Raw genomic sequence first — 12,546 nt, 5'->3', positions numbered from 1 at the left:
ACCACGTCAAATTGCGGTGCTCCCTATCATTTCAATTCCAGCGATTGATTCAGCCCTTATTCACTTGAACAAAGACTCTTCAAAAAGGAATCTTCAGCCAAATTTTAATGAAAGCAAAATTATTACAGAGTTATTTAAACTGCACTGCTGCTCCAATCAATATTAAGGCTGCTATGATGCAGTTTAAAAAAGAGATTGGTTCATATTTGAGTTGTATAGTAGTGCCACTAAGTGTTAGTGGCACTGCAGAATGCCATCAAGTAACCCATTACAGCTGTGTTTTCTTTACTGGAGAAGTAATTACACCCTGCAGGCTACTGAGCGCAGCACAAAGAAAGAGGGGACTGAAGATATCAATAGCTTTTATTCTTCAAAACATAAACATCACATCAGCCAAGAGAATGGGTCATCCATAAAGCTGCTGAACACAACATACACAACACAACCCAACAACCCTTCAGTGTGATCAAGTATACTGGTATGACTGACTTTATGAATTTTATTAGTAGAGTCTGTACTTTACCATCACTTTAATGTGCCAACACATTAGCGATTACATGAAAAGGAAAATGTATACATTTTGTATTGTGTGATAATAGAATATGTTGAGGTCATCGGTTAAAGCTAGAATCCTTAGATGCTACATCCATTTTTGAACTTATAATGTGTAAATGCCTCATGAGCTTAGTTCAACTGACGAACCCAAAAGTGTGTTAAAAAAAAGTATAAGGTAACAAACACTGTATAGCCTCAAAACATGGTTCATACTCCAATTTTGATATCATGGATGGTCAGTCCTTACATTCATAGCTCAGTCTATGAATTTGAGAGTGGTTATATTTCTCCAGGTCCTTCACTCAGCTTTGTTAGCAAAACAGAAGTAGAGTGGCCGCTTTGTTATTGTTTCAATGAAGGATTCTAGCTTTAAGTGCATAAAGCTACTGCAAATGGCACAGCCTTTCAACTGCCCCATTTCAGTGTCAGGCGTGTAGATTGAGAAATACATACGCCTTTGCATTTTAATTATAAATGTTGTAAACAATCATAAAGCTTGGCAATATGCCAGAGAAATTACGCTTTGATTGAAGCCATGAAAAAGACTCCAAAATGACAGATGTTGGGATGTCAGTCTAAAATGTAATAAGCGCACAAAGAAAGCGTACAATAACAAGTTGATGATTAACAAACACTACCATTTGGACAACCAACAGGGTGAAAGGAAAAAAGTGATATAGTATCTTGTTGATGCATTTTTCTTTGCATGTCTCAGGTAAAGTGCTTTGTACAGTACAATGACACATGCAATTGAATATCTCCTCGTTTGTATTATGATATAATAAAGAGAGTAGTTGTGAGAAAAGCTGTGTTTAATTTGCAATTGAAATAAATTCCAGTATGGTAATAAGCAGATACAATATATATGTTAAGTTCACAATTAAAGTCCACTTGTGCTTTATCCTGACGTTGCTCTCTAATCAGAAGCATACATTATCTGATTTGATCATCTGGAGCCTTCATTTGCATAATTACAAATCAGGTATAAAATGTAGACTTTTACAAAAGTTGCATATAAAATATAGTCAACCCATGCCCTCCCAAGGAAAGCATCCTTCATTTAGGGTCACTTCCAAAACAAGTGCTCGTTTTGGTAAACAAAGTGATACAGAAAAGTTAAATAAGGTTGCAGAAACAAAATTGATGAGAACAAGTGAATAAAAAAAAGGCATAACATTTGAGCTAGTGTCATCTGCCTATGTTGATGGTGTAGTGTCATCAGCCTATGTTGATGGTGTAGTGTCATCAGCCTATGTTGATGGTGTGGTGTCATCAGACAATGTTGATGGTGTAGTGTCATCTGCCTATGTTGATGGTGTAGTGTCATCAGCCTATGTTGATGGTGTAGTGTCATCAGCCTATGTTGATGGTGTGGTGTCATCAGCCTATGTTGATGGTGTAGTGTCATCAGCCTATGTTGATGGTGTGGTGTCATCAGCCTATGTTGATGGTGTAGTGTCATCAGACAATGTTGATGGTGTAGTGTCATCAGCCTATGTTGATGGTGTGGTGTCATCAGCCTATGTTGATGGTGTAGTGTCATCAGCCTATGTTGATGGTGTAGTGTCATCAGCCTATGTTGATGGTGTAGTGTCATCAGCCTATGTTGATGGTGTGGTGTCATCAGCCTATGTTGATGGTGTGGTGTCATCAGCCTATGTTGATGGTGTGGTGTCATCAGCCTATGTTGATGGTGTGGTGTCATCAGCCTATGTTGATGGTGTAGTGTCATCAGCCTATGTTGATGGTGTAGTGTCATCAGCCTATGTTGATGGTGTAGTGTCATCAGCCTATGTTGATGGTGTAGTGTCATCAGACAATGTTGATGGTGTAGTGTCATCAGACAATGTTGATGGTGTAGTGTCATCAGCCTATGTTGATGGTGTAGTGTCATCAGCCTATGTTGATGGTGTGGTGTCATCAGCCTATGTTGATGGTGTAGTGTCATCAGACAATGTTGATGGTGTAGTGTCATCAGACAATGTTGATGGTGTAGTGTCATCAGACAATGTTGATGGTGTAGTGTCATCAGACAATGTTGATGGTGTAGTGTCATCAGACAATGTTGATGGTGTAGTGTCATCAGACAATGTTGATGGTGTAGTGTCATCAGCCTATGTTGATGGTGTAGTGTCATCAGCCTATGTTGATGGTGTAGTGTCATCAGTCTATGTTGATGGTGTAGTGTCATCAGACAATGTTGATGGTGTAGTGTCATCAGACAATGTTGATGGTGTAGTGTCATCAGACAATGTTGATGGTGTAGTGTCATCAGCCTATGTTGATGGTGTAGTGTCATCAGCCTATGTTGATGGTGTAGTGTCATCAGCCTATGTTGATGGTGTAGTGTCATCAGCCTATGTTGATGGTGTAGTGTCATCAGACAATGTTGATGGTGTAGTGTCATCAGCCTATGTTGATGGTGTAGTGTCATCAGCCTATGTTGATGGTGTAGTGTCATCAGCCTATGTTGATGGTGTAGTGTCATCAGACAATGTTGATGGTGTAGTGTCATCAGCCTATGTTGATGGTGTAGTGTCATCAGACAATGTTGATGGTGTAGTGTCATCAGCCTATGTTGATGGTGTGGTGTCATCAGCCTATGTTGATGGTGTAGTGTCATCAGCCTATGTTGATGGTGTAGTGTCATCAGCCTATGTTGATGGTGTAGTGTCATCAGCCTATGTTGATGGTGTAGTGTCATCAGCCTATGTTGATGGTGTAGTGTCATCAGCCTATGTTGATGGTGTAGTGTCATCAGCCTATGTTGATGGTGTAGTGTCATCAGACAATGTTGATGGTGTAGTGTCATCAGCCTATGTTGATGGTGTAGTGTCATCAGCCTATGTTGATGGTGTAGTGTCATCAGCCTATGTTGATGGTGTAGTGTCATCAGCCTATGTTGATGGTGTAGTGTCATCAGCCTATGTTGATGGTGTAGTGTCATCAGACAATGTTGATGGTGTAGTGTCATCAGACAATGTTGATGGTGTAGTGTCATCAACCAATTTGTCATGATGGTTGATGGTGTAGTGTCATCAACCAATTTGTCATGATGGTTGATGGTGTAGTGTCATCAACCAATTTGTCATGATGGTTGATGGTGTAGTGTCATCAACCAATCCCCATTAGAAGAAGTTATGATGATGCATATGGGGCATCCCATATGGTCCAGTATATTGCATAGCTACTACTGTATGTCTGCTAACACAATCATATGTCCTACACATTAACATTATAGTTTAGGAGAATAGTAAATTATTGTATCATTTCATTGGGATTAAATTCTAGATAATTTCAGATACATGAAGTCAACTCAGTTGATGGCCAGTTGATGGCCTATGCTTCTCATGGGGCGATGGGCCTAAGTAATTAAGTAACTCAGAAATCTAATAGATAAATACATTAACTCTGATAGTATTTTTCCCTTTACAGAAGCACTGTATGCCATTGTGTTGGTAATATTACTTCTACATATGTTCATATACAGTTGATGAAAGCTCAAACACATGTGCTCTACACCCTCCTAACATAAAACACACATCATACGTTTCCATCCATTGTTGCTGGGAAATCTGCACTGACTAGAACATACACAGAATGTGCATATATCTGAATTGGCATGTACCCTATGGCTGACAATTAAAATGCATTACAGCACTCTATACAAAATGATCTTCATGTAATGTAATAGATCGTCATGTATTGTATATTGGAAGCTAAGTCAAGAGATGTTTTGGGTTGAAAATGAATGAAAATCAAGAAATCCCTGCCCCTCTACAGAGGACAACAGCCAGCAGCACCTTCACAGTTGGTATCTTTAAGGGAGTTTGCCATGGCAACAGGGAAGCAGGTTTAATCCCCCCTGGTGAGTTATTGTGAAACACAGGCAGTAACTTTCTCTGGAGCTCAGCAGTGGGGAGATACAGGGAGTGACATTAAAAGCCTTGAAATGGGCTGTCAGTCTGTCCCTGGTGCTCTATAAGGGGCTGACCTAAACCACTGGTGTGAGGAGGTTCCACAACAGTTCACCATCACATAATAGCACCCATCTAAGTTCACACAAGTCAATGTACAAAACTCTCAAGTGGCTCTTTTTGATAATTATTTTCCATTTAGATTTAAAATAGAAAGTCCGGTAAGGTAAGTCCGGTAAGTCCGGTAAGGTCAGGTATTCTTGTATGCTCCACAATGAATCTTAAACTAGATTATCTAGACCTTTTTCAGGGTCCTGATGAATGTTCTGATTGACACAAACTTTGGTTCAAGATCCATTAAATCTATTGTGGAGTATACAGGACCATCACTGTGCTGGAGTACATGGTGCGCAAACTACCCTCTTTTCAACCCAGTATTTCAATCATGTTAGTTACGAACATAAATCACCATTTCATTCCTCTACCCTTACTTCTCCTCCAATCACACACCGTCGTTACCGTACGGTAGTCAGTAACAGGTGTGTAACAACCAGGTTATTACAGTACTTATTTCTTTCAGTTGCCAGTTGCCACTGACAGAAGATGATACATGATGAATATTAGCAATAACATAAGTGTATGAGGTCCCAGCAAACAGTTTGCAGTGGAAGCACAGACAGACAATCATTTAACTGAATCTTTCTGTGCAGGATGTTCCTCCATGGCTACATCAATAGAAAATCAAGGACAGCATACAACCAAGAACGATGCTTGACATGTTTGTGGAATAAATATGATCACAATACAGCAGTTGTACCTCTCCATTGTACACAGTCTGCATAGATTCATGTACACACAAAGACAATACGTCAATAAACATCAGTGTTAACAGAGGGTACATGATGCCCTTCAGAAACAACAGCTCTGCTGGCTATACTACAGAGACCTGGTGACCGTCTGGATGTGATGTGTGTCAATCAATAGCGTGGTTCCAGTGTTCAACAAACAATCATTCTGAACTGTCACAGAGGCACTTACATTAAACAGAAGACTATGACAGACAGTTAACTGTTACGCACTGCATTACTGATTTCAGCTGTTGGCAAAGCCTCCCCTAAGAACCTGTCTTATAGTAACACCGTGACTATTCCTCTGCTCTAGCAGTGGTGGCCAGACTGCTCAGCTCACACTAACATGCTAACCCTGACAGTAGCATTGGCAGAAACTCTAAATAAAGAGACACACAGGCCAGGTAACTCTACTACTGTGGCAGCAGCCAATTAGCCTAGTGGTGCGGAGGGAGTCAGAAGCAGGACTCGGGGACGGGTCTCTGCTGCCTGCCCAGGGAGGTGGTGCTGTAGCGTGCCCGCTGCAGGGCGGCATAGCTGGGCTTGTCTGTGGCCAGGCTGCTGCGGGGGGCCGGGGGAGCTACCTGCCCATTCCTCTGCAGAGAGGCACACCTGCGCAGGGTCAAGTCCAATTTGGTCTGGATGTTACTGGAGCTGTGGGCACGCTTGATGTCAGCAGCAGAGCTGTGACTCCCTGCCCTCCCGTTGACAAGCTGCCCTTTGCTGTGACGGCAGTCACTTCTAGAGGCGCCGTTGGCCCTCTTTTCCTCCAGCGCTACACCGTTCAGGGTCCCATTGGAGAGGGAGAGTTTAGACAAACTACCGTTTGCCACCTTGCTGGTTCGTCCATGGCCATTGGCCCGGACTTCCTCCCCCTTGCTGATTCGTCCGTGGCCATTGGCCCGGACCACCTCCCCCTTGCTAGGTGTACTCTGAGTGTCTTTCTTCAGGAAGCCTGATTTGAAAAAGGACAAGAGGCTGTCGTGGCTCCTTACCTCCTGACCCCTCATCCCCTTCCTCTCCTCAGGCTGTAGACCAGCCTGCAGCACCCCTACCCTGGAGGTCAGCCCTGCTTGGGCCTTGGGTCTCTTCAGTGTGGAGTCCCTACTTGGGGGGGCACTGTGGCTGATGTGGATCCCATCAGTAGAGCCTCTATGAGGGTGATGGTCCAGGGTCCTGCCCTGGTCCTGCCTGAACCTCTTGGAGGACCTCCGGCCCAGTGAGCTGTCATCCTTGGCTTTAGTGATAATACTGAGCCCCAGGCTAGAGCTCCTCTCTACGGTAGGCCTGCTCTGGCCCTCTGGTACTCTTGGGGAGTCGCAGGCCTCAGAGTTGGACCTGTCCATGCAGCTCAGGCTGCTGACACTGGGGGAGCTGCCCAGGTCCCTGTGCCCGCCCTGGGGCGGGGTGGCCACTAGGGTGATGATGGGGTCCTTGGTGCACCGCGGCCTGCGCCCTGACTCCAGGTACTCCACCAGCTCCCCTCGCCTGGGGGCGGAGGGTTTGGGGCGGTCCTTGGAACCAAAGGACCAGCGCAGGGGCAGTACTTTGCTCAGGGTGTCCTTGGTCTTAGTGTGTGACCTCATGCTCACGCTTCTGCCCTGAGTGCCTCGGACAAATGGCTTATTCTCAAACCCATCTGGACCCAGAAGAAAAACAAACACAGTTAGGATTTTCCCTCATATTCCTCCTCTTTTATAATGGTTCATTGATCGACTTATCTACATAATCATCTGCTTTTTAATGATGTCATTATCTCAAAGATATAATCCTCTTTGAGTAACAACTAGAACTTCAGACCAATCAGACCATAGTGGTTTTATTTATTTAGAGACAGACTGGGGAAATGGTGTCCAAATGTGCTACTCACCTGTCTCTGTTTTGAGATGCTCGTCCTCGAACACAGGGAGCTCTGGGGATTCGAGGGTTGGTGTGGGGCCAGGAGGGCCAGAGGTGGACCCCCCAGAGAACAGGCTGTCCCTCTTACTGTCCCGCGTCAGACGGATCAGCCAGTGGTCTGACGTGGAGGAGCTGGTGGAGCCTGTAGAAGTAGAAGAACACTGTTATAGAGAGCAAAGTGCCATCTACTGGACTCTCAACACAGCTAATACATACAAACCTGTCTCCTTTTCCTAGAGGGGGACAGTAGGCGTCCGCATGCTTCCCAGCCAAAACATTCCGGGAAGAGTTTGTGCATATATTACGACAACATTTTGTTAGTTGTTGTTAGTTTGGAAGCCTATGCCCCTTGGTCGGAGATTGGTCAACAGTAAGGATTATTCAATAAACTTTTTCATTGTGAAATAATGCACCAAACATCTTAGTTAGATGTAAAAATGCACGACTAAGATCTCCACTGCAAAAATGTCAAAATGAATGATAGGTTTCTTGAGTTATCTTAGATTAATTCTGACTATTTTGAGGAAGTGTATACTGGCTACAGCGTCTCAAGAGGGACAATTGCCGCTATTGCAGCTTTTTTCTCATTTTTAAGCAAAACTCTTTTAAGGGAGTATGCAATGCACAGACGTTCCCTTTGCCTATCCGGCTTCTGCTAGGAGCAAACCAAACCTAGTATGCCTTTACTGTACCTCAATCCTATGATGGACAACGTCATTACACACTGCCAATCATACACTCTTTTGATTTCAACATTAATGCTTTAAATTAGAAAAATGTCTGGATGCTGTCAGTGAAGTACCATTCATTATTGGGTGATGAAAGCCATCATTTCACCAATAATGGATATCAGAAGCCTTATTTCCATTACATGGACTTACTTTCAACTGAAGACCTCTAAAGGTCAGTATTCTTCAAGAACCAATTGGTATATATCATCTATTGAAATGACACAATAGAATTGCAGGACATATTGCAGACTGTGGCTTAATTAATGGACTTGTCAACACGGCTCACCTCTGAGAGAGGAGCTGGCTGACCATGGAGGGATGGTGTTGCGTCTCTGGTAGAAGAGGATGTAGGCTCCCCGTGTGCACACCTCCCCCTCTGTGACTGGCTCTGCACTGCTGTCATCATACCCATACCACTGGGCGTCCAATGAGTTCCTGCAGAACGCTGCACAGAGACACAGACACCTGTTCAGACATGCACAACAGTGTGTACTTACAGACATACTAAACAAACCACCACCATATCTTTATTATCATCACCATCAAACACATTTTTGGACTGGATCTCACTTCAAGACACCTTGCTGATTAAAGACCACTTTCAATGAGATTGATATTTCATAGAACATTTATAGGATGTGAATATGACAGCCAGACAGTCCCTCCATACAAACCTGTGTAATGTCCCCCGTGCATGCCTCCGTGGTGGTTACATACGGCATAGAGGTCATATAGGAAGTCTGGAGGGGCCACGTCGGGTGGGCAGGGCTGTTTCCAGGCCGGGTGCAGGGGGCCAGGGAGCAGGGGGCCAGGGAGCAGAGGGCCGTGGGGGGGCAGAGGACAGTGGGGGGGCAGCCGGGTGCTCTGACTCCTCTTCACCACATGGGGCGCCATGTCTAGGCCGTCTAGGGGGAAGCGCACCAGCGTGGCCAGCTTGTTGCGGCGCTCGCCCACCTGCCGGAAGCGCTTGAGGTGGAGGATGAGGATGTCAGGCAGCGTCCACAGGCTCATCTTCACCATGCCCTGCTGCAGCTGCTTACAGTGGGGACATTTCCATGCATCGTCTGGGGCCAGCTGGCGGAGAGAGAGAGAGAGAGAGAGAGAGAGAGAGAGAGAGAGAGAGAGAGAGAGAGAGAGAATGAGAGAGAGAGAGAGAGAGAGAGAGAGAGAGATGAAAAAAAGAAAAAAAAAATGAAACCTTGTCCCTCAATCAACCCACTGAAATCATTTCATAACACTCTCTTAAGGTGCTACATTGGATTGTTTTACATTTTTGAATTGTAATTTTAGAAAATGTCCATAATATATCTGTCGCTAATATGTTTCGATAATTGATAATGTTTCACAGTATTACTTACCCACCAGTCTTGTGATTGGCTGTGTACTTTTCCCGCCGGAGCGGCAGCTGCTCTGACTTTGTGGCTGTATTATCTAGCGAAAATCGCTAATTTCCTGGTTGCAAAAATTCTACACTGTTTTCTCAATTTCAGTTTATGTGAGAAAGCAAGCACTGAATAGTGTAGGGAATCATTGTACCATCTAAATCGCTGTGAAATAACCAAAAAATATTGTTTTTCCAGCAGTTTGAAGCTGGTGGACAATGTTTAAGACATGAAATGTGGTCTGATACAGGTTGCGGTGGTCTTCAGTGATAGCTCTGTGCATGAGACCGTGTCTGTTTCATCAGAACAGTATGTGAAGCCTAATTTATCAGTCACTTTCACAACCTGTTGCTGGGGCGACCGCCTCTGGTACTCTAATCCCTCTGATTAGTGTGCATGAAGAAGAGTGGAGGAAGGAGATGGAGGCAGCTGTATCCAATAACCTTCATGTTCAGTCGAGGATACTAATCTGGTCACGAATGGAGCTAAAGAAAGCTTAGTCATTTGCCTCATGAATGGCAATGAGAAAGGATTCACTCATATCAGAAGTAGACATAGGACTCAAACAATGCTCAGGAAGAAACTAAGAGAAGGCTCTTGAGGAGGACATGTTCTAGATATCTATCGCACATGTCAACTTCATAAGCGTATTACATAAACCAAATTACAGGCTTTTAAGTTCCTGTACACCTCTATTACCTAACTAACATGGTCCAAGCACACCAAGACAGTCGTGAAGAGGGCACGACAAAACCTATTCCCCCTCAGGACACTGAAAAGATTTGGCATGGGTCCTCAGATCCTCAAAAGGTTCTACAGCTGCACCATCGAGAGCATCCTGACGGGTTGCATCACTGCACGGTATATTGACTGCTCGGCCTCCGACCGCAAGGCACTACAGTGGTTAGTGCGTACGGCCCAGTACATCACCGGGGCCAAGCTTCCTGCCATCCAGGACCTCTATACCAGGCGGTGTCAGAGGAAGGCCCTAAAAGGCCACCCTAGTCATAGACTATTCTCTCTGCTACCGCATGGCAAGCAGTACCGGAGCTCCAAGTCTAGGTCTAAGAGGCTTCTATAAACAGCTTCAACCCCAAAGCCATAAGACTCCTGACCATCTAATCAAATGGCTACCCAAACTATTTGCAATCTATTTTACGCTGCTGCTATTCTCTGTTATTATCTATGCATAGTCACTTTAATAACTCTACCTACATGTACAGTTGAAGTCGGAAGTTTACATACACTTAGGTTGGAGTCTTTAAAACTCTGTTTTCAACCACTCCACAAATTTCTTATTGACAAACTATAATTTTGGCAAGTCGGTTAGGACATCTACTTTGTGCATGACACATGTCATTTTTCCAACATTTGTTTACGAAGAGATTATTTAACTTATAAAATTCCCTGTATCACAATTCCAGTGGGTCAGAAGTTTACATACACTAAGTTGACTGTGCCTTTAAACAGCTTGGAAAATTGCAGAAAAGGATGTCATGGCTTTAGAAGTTTCTGAATGTATTTTTCTTAACTGTTAATTTACATCATTTGAGTCAATTGGAGGTGTACCTGTGGATGTATTTCAAGGCCTACCTTCAAACTCAGTGCCTCTTTGCTTGACATCATGGGAAAATCTAAAGAAATCAGCCAAGACTTCAGAAAAAAAATCTTACTTTTTGGAGAAATGTCCTCTGGTCTGATGAAACAAAAATAGAACTGTTTGGCCATAATGACCACCGTTATGTTTGGAGGAAAAAGGGGGAGGCTTGCAAGCCGAAGAACACCATCCCAACCGTGAAGCACAGGGTGGCAGCATCATGTTTTGGTGGTGTTTTGCTGTAGGAGGGACTGGTGCACCTCACAAAATAGATGGCGTCATGAGGATGGAAAATTATGTGGATAAATTGAAGCAACATCTCAAGACATCAGTAAGGAAGTTAAAGCTTAGTCGCAAATTGGTCTTCCAAATGGACAATGACCCCTAGCATACTTCCAAAGTTGTGGCAAAATGGCTTGAGGACAACAAAGTCAAGGTATTGGAGTGGCCATCACAAAGCCCTGACCTCAATCCAATAGAAAATTTGATGGGCAGAACTGAAAAAGCGTTTGCGAGCAAGGAGGCCTACAAACCTGACTCAGTCACACCAGCTCTGTCAGGAGGAATGGGCTAAAATTCCCCCAACTTATTGTGGGAAGCTTGTGGAAGGCTACCCAAAACGTTTGACCCAAGTTAAACAATTTAAAGGCAATGCTACCAAATACTGTGTATGTAAACTTCTGACCCACTGGGAATGTGATGAAAGAAATAAAAGCTGAAATAAATCATTCTCTCTACGATTATTCTGACATTTCACATTCTTAAAATAATGTGGTGATCCTAACTGACCTAAGACTAAGACCCACTTATCCTCTGGGTATTTATACCTGTGTTTTCTGTCTGTCTGTGCCAGTTGGTCTTGTTTGTCAAGCTTACCAGCGTTTGTTCCTGTCAGCTTCTGTCTTTTCCCAGCCTCTCTTTTTCTCGTACTCCTGGTTTTTGACTCTTGCCTGTCTTGACCCTGTCCCCCCCACGCCTGACCACTCTGCCTGTCCCAGTACCTTTGCTCCTACTCTGGATTATCGACCCCTGTCTGCCTTGACCTGTCGTTTGCCTGCCCCTTCACAGTCTGCACTTGGGTCTTACCTTGATACCTGATAGTACCGGTACCCCCTGTATATAGCCTTGCTATTGTTATTTTACTGCTGCACTTAAATGATTTGTTAATATTATTTCTTACTTTTTGAATGTATTTTTCTTAACTGCATGGTTGGTTAAGGGCTTGTAAGTAAGCATTTCACTGTTCTGTTGTATTCGGTACAAATAGTTTGATTTGATTTGGATATTCAGAACGTTCCCTGAAACAACCTCTTCATGTTTATTTATTTATTTTTAATTTGTAAAAATTTATTTGTACCTTTATGTAACTAGGCAAGTCAGTTAAGAACAAATTCTTATTTTCAATGACGGCCTAGGAACGAGGTGTGGAGGGGCATGGAGATGGGGCATGACTGTAAGAAATATATTGTGGTACAGTATAACTGGGAGCAGGAAGATCAATCAACCATTTGAAGGGAAGGAAGTATTCTGATTCATAAGTCGTTTAGACACTGATCTGGGTGTAGGTACAGTTAAGCGAGAGCATACAGTTCCCAGCAGAAACACAGTCCATTCACA

General features: G+C 43.7%; 1 protein-coding gene across 1 annotated transcript in view; it reads right to left on the bottom strand.

Annotated features, from left to right (window-relative positions):
* Nucleotides 1-345: 345 nt before the first annotated feature.
* The window catches only part of LOC110538507 (ubiquitin carboxyl-terminal hydrolase 43), a 90,263-nt gene continuing 78,062 nt past the window's right edge, over nucleotides 346-12,546 (bottom strand). Inside the window, exons 12-15 of the mRNA XM_036938592.2 lie at nucleotides 8,625-9,024; nucleotides 8,237-8,395; nucleotides 7,191-7,361; nucleotides 346-6,959 (exon numbers count right to left, since the gene is read on the bottom strand). Coding sequence (XP_036794487.2) covers nucleotides 5,776-6,959; nucleotides 7,191-7,361; nucleotides 8,237-8,395; nucleotides 8,625-9,024 — 1,914 coding nt within the window. The 3' untranslated portion in view covers nucleotides 346-5,775. The remainder of the gene's footprint in view (nucleotides 6,960-7,190; nucleotides 7,362-8,236; nucleotides 8,396-8,624; nucleotides 9,025-12,546) is intronic.

Source organism: Oncorhynchus mykiss, chromosome 12 (assembly GCF_057628025.1).
Source record: "Oncorhynchus mykiss isolate SJ-2025 chromosome 12, ASM5762802v1, whole genome shotgun sequence".
Classification (NCBI taxonomy): domain Eukaryota; kingdom Metazoa; phylum Chordata; class Actinopteri; order Salmoniformes; family Salmonidae; genus Oncorhynchus; species Oncorhynchus mykiss.
Note: the sequence above shows the minus strand (reverse complement) of the source record. Positions and strands in the feature narration are given on the sequence as shown.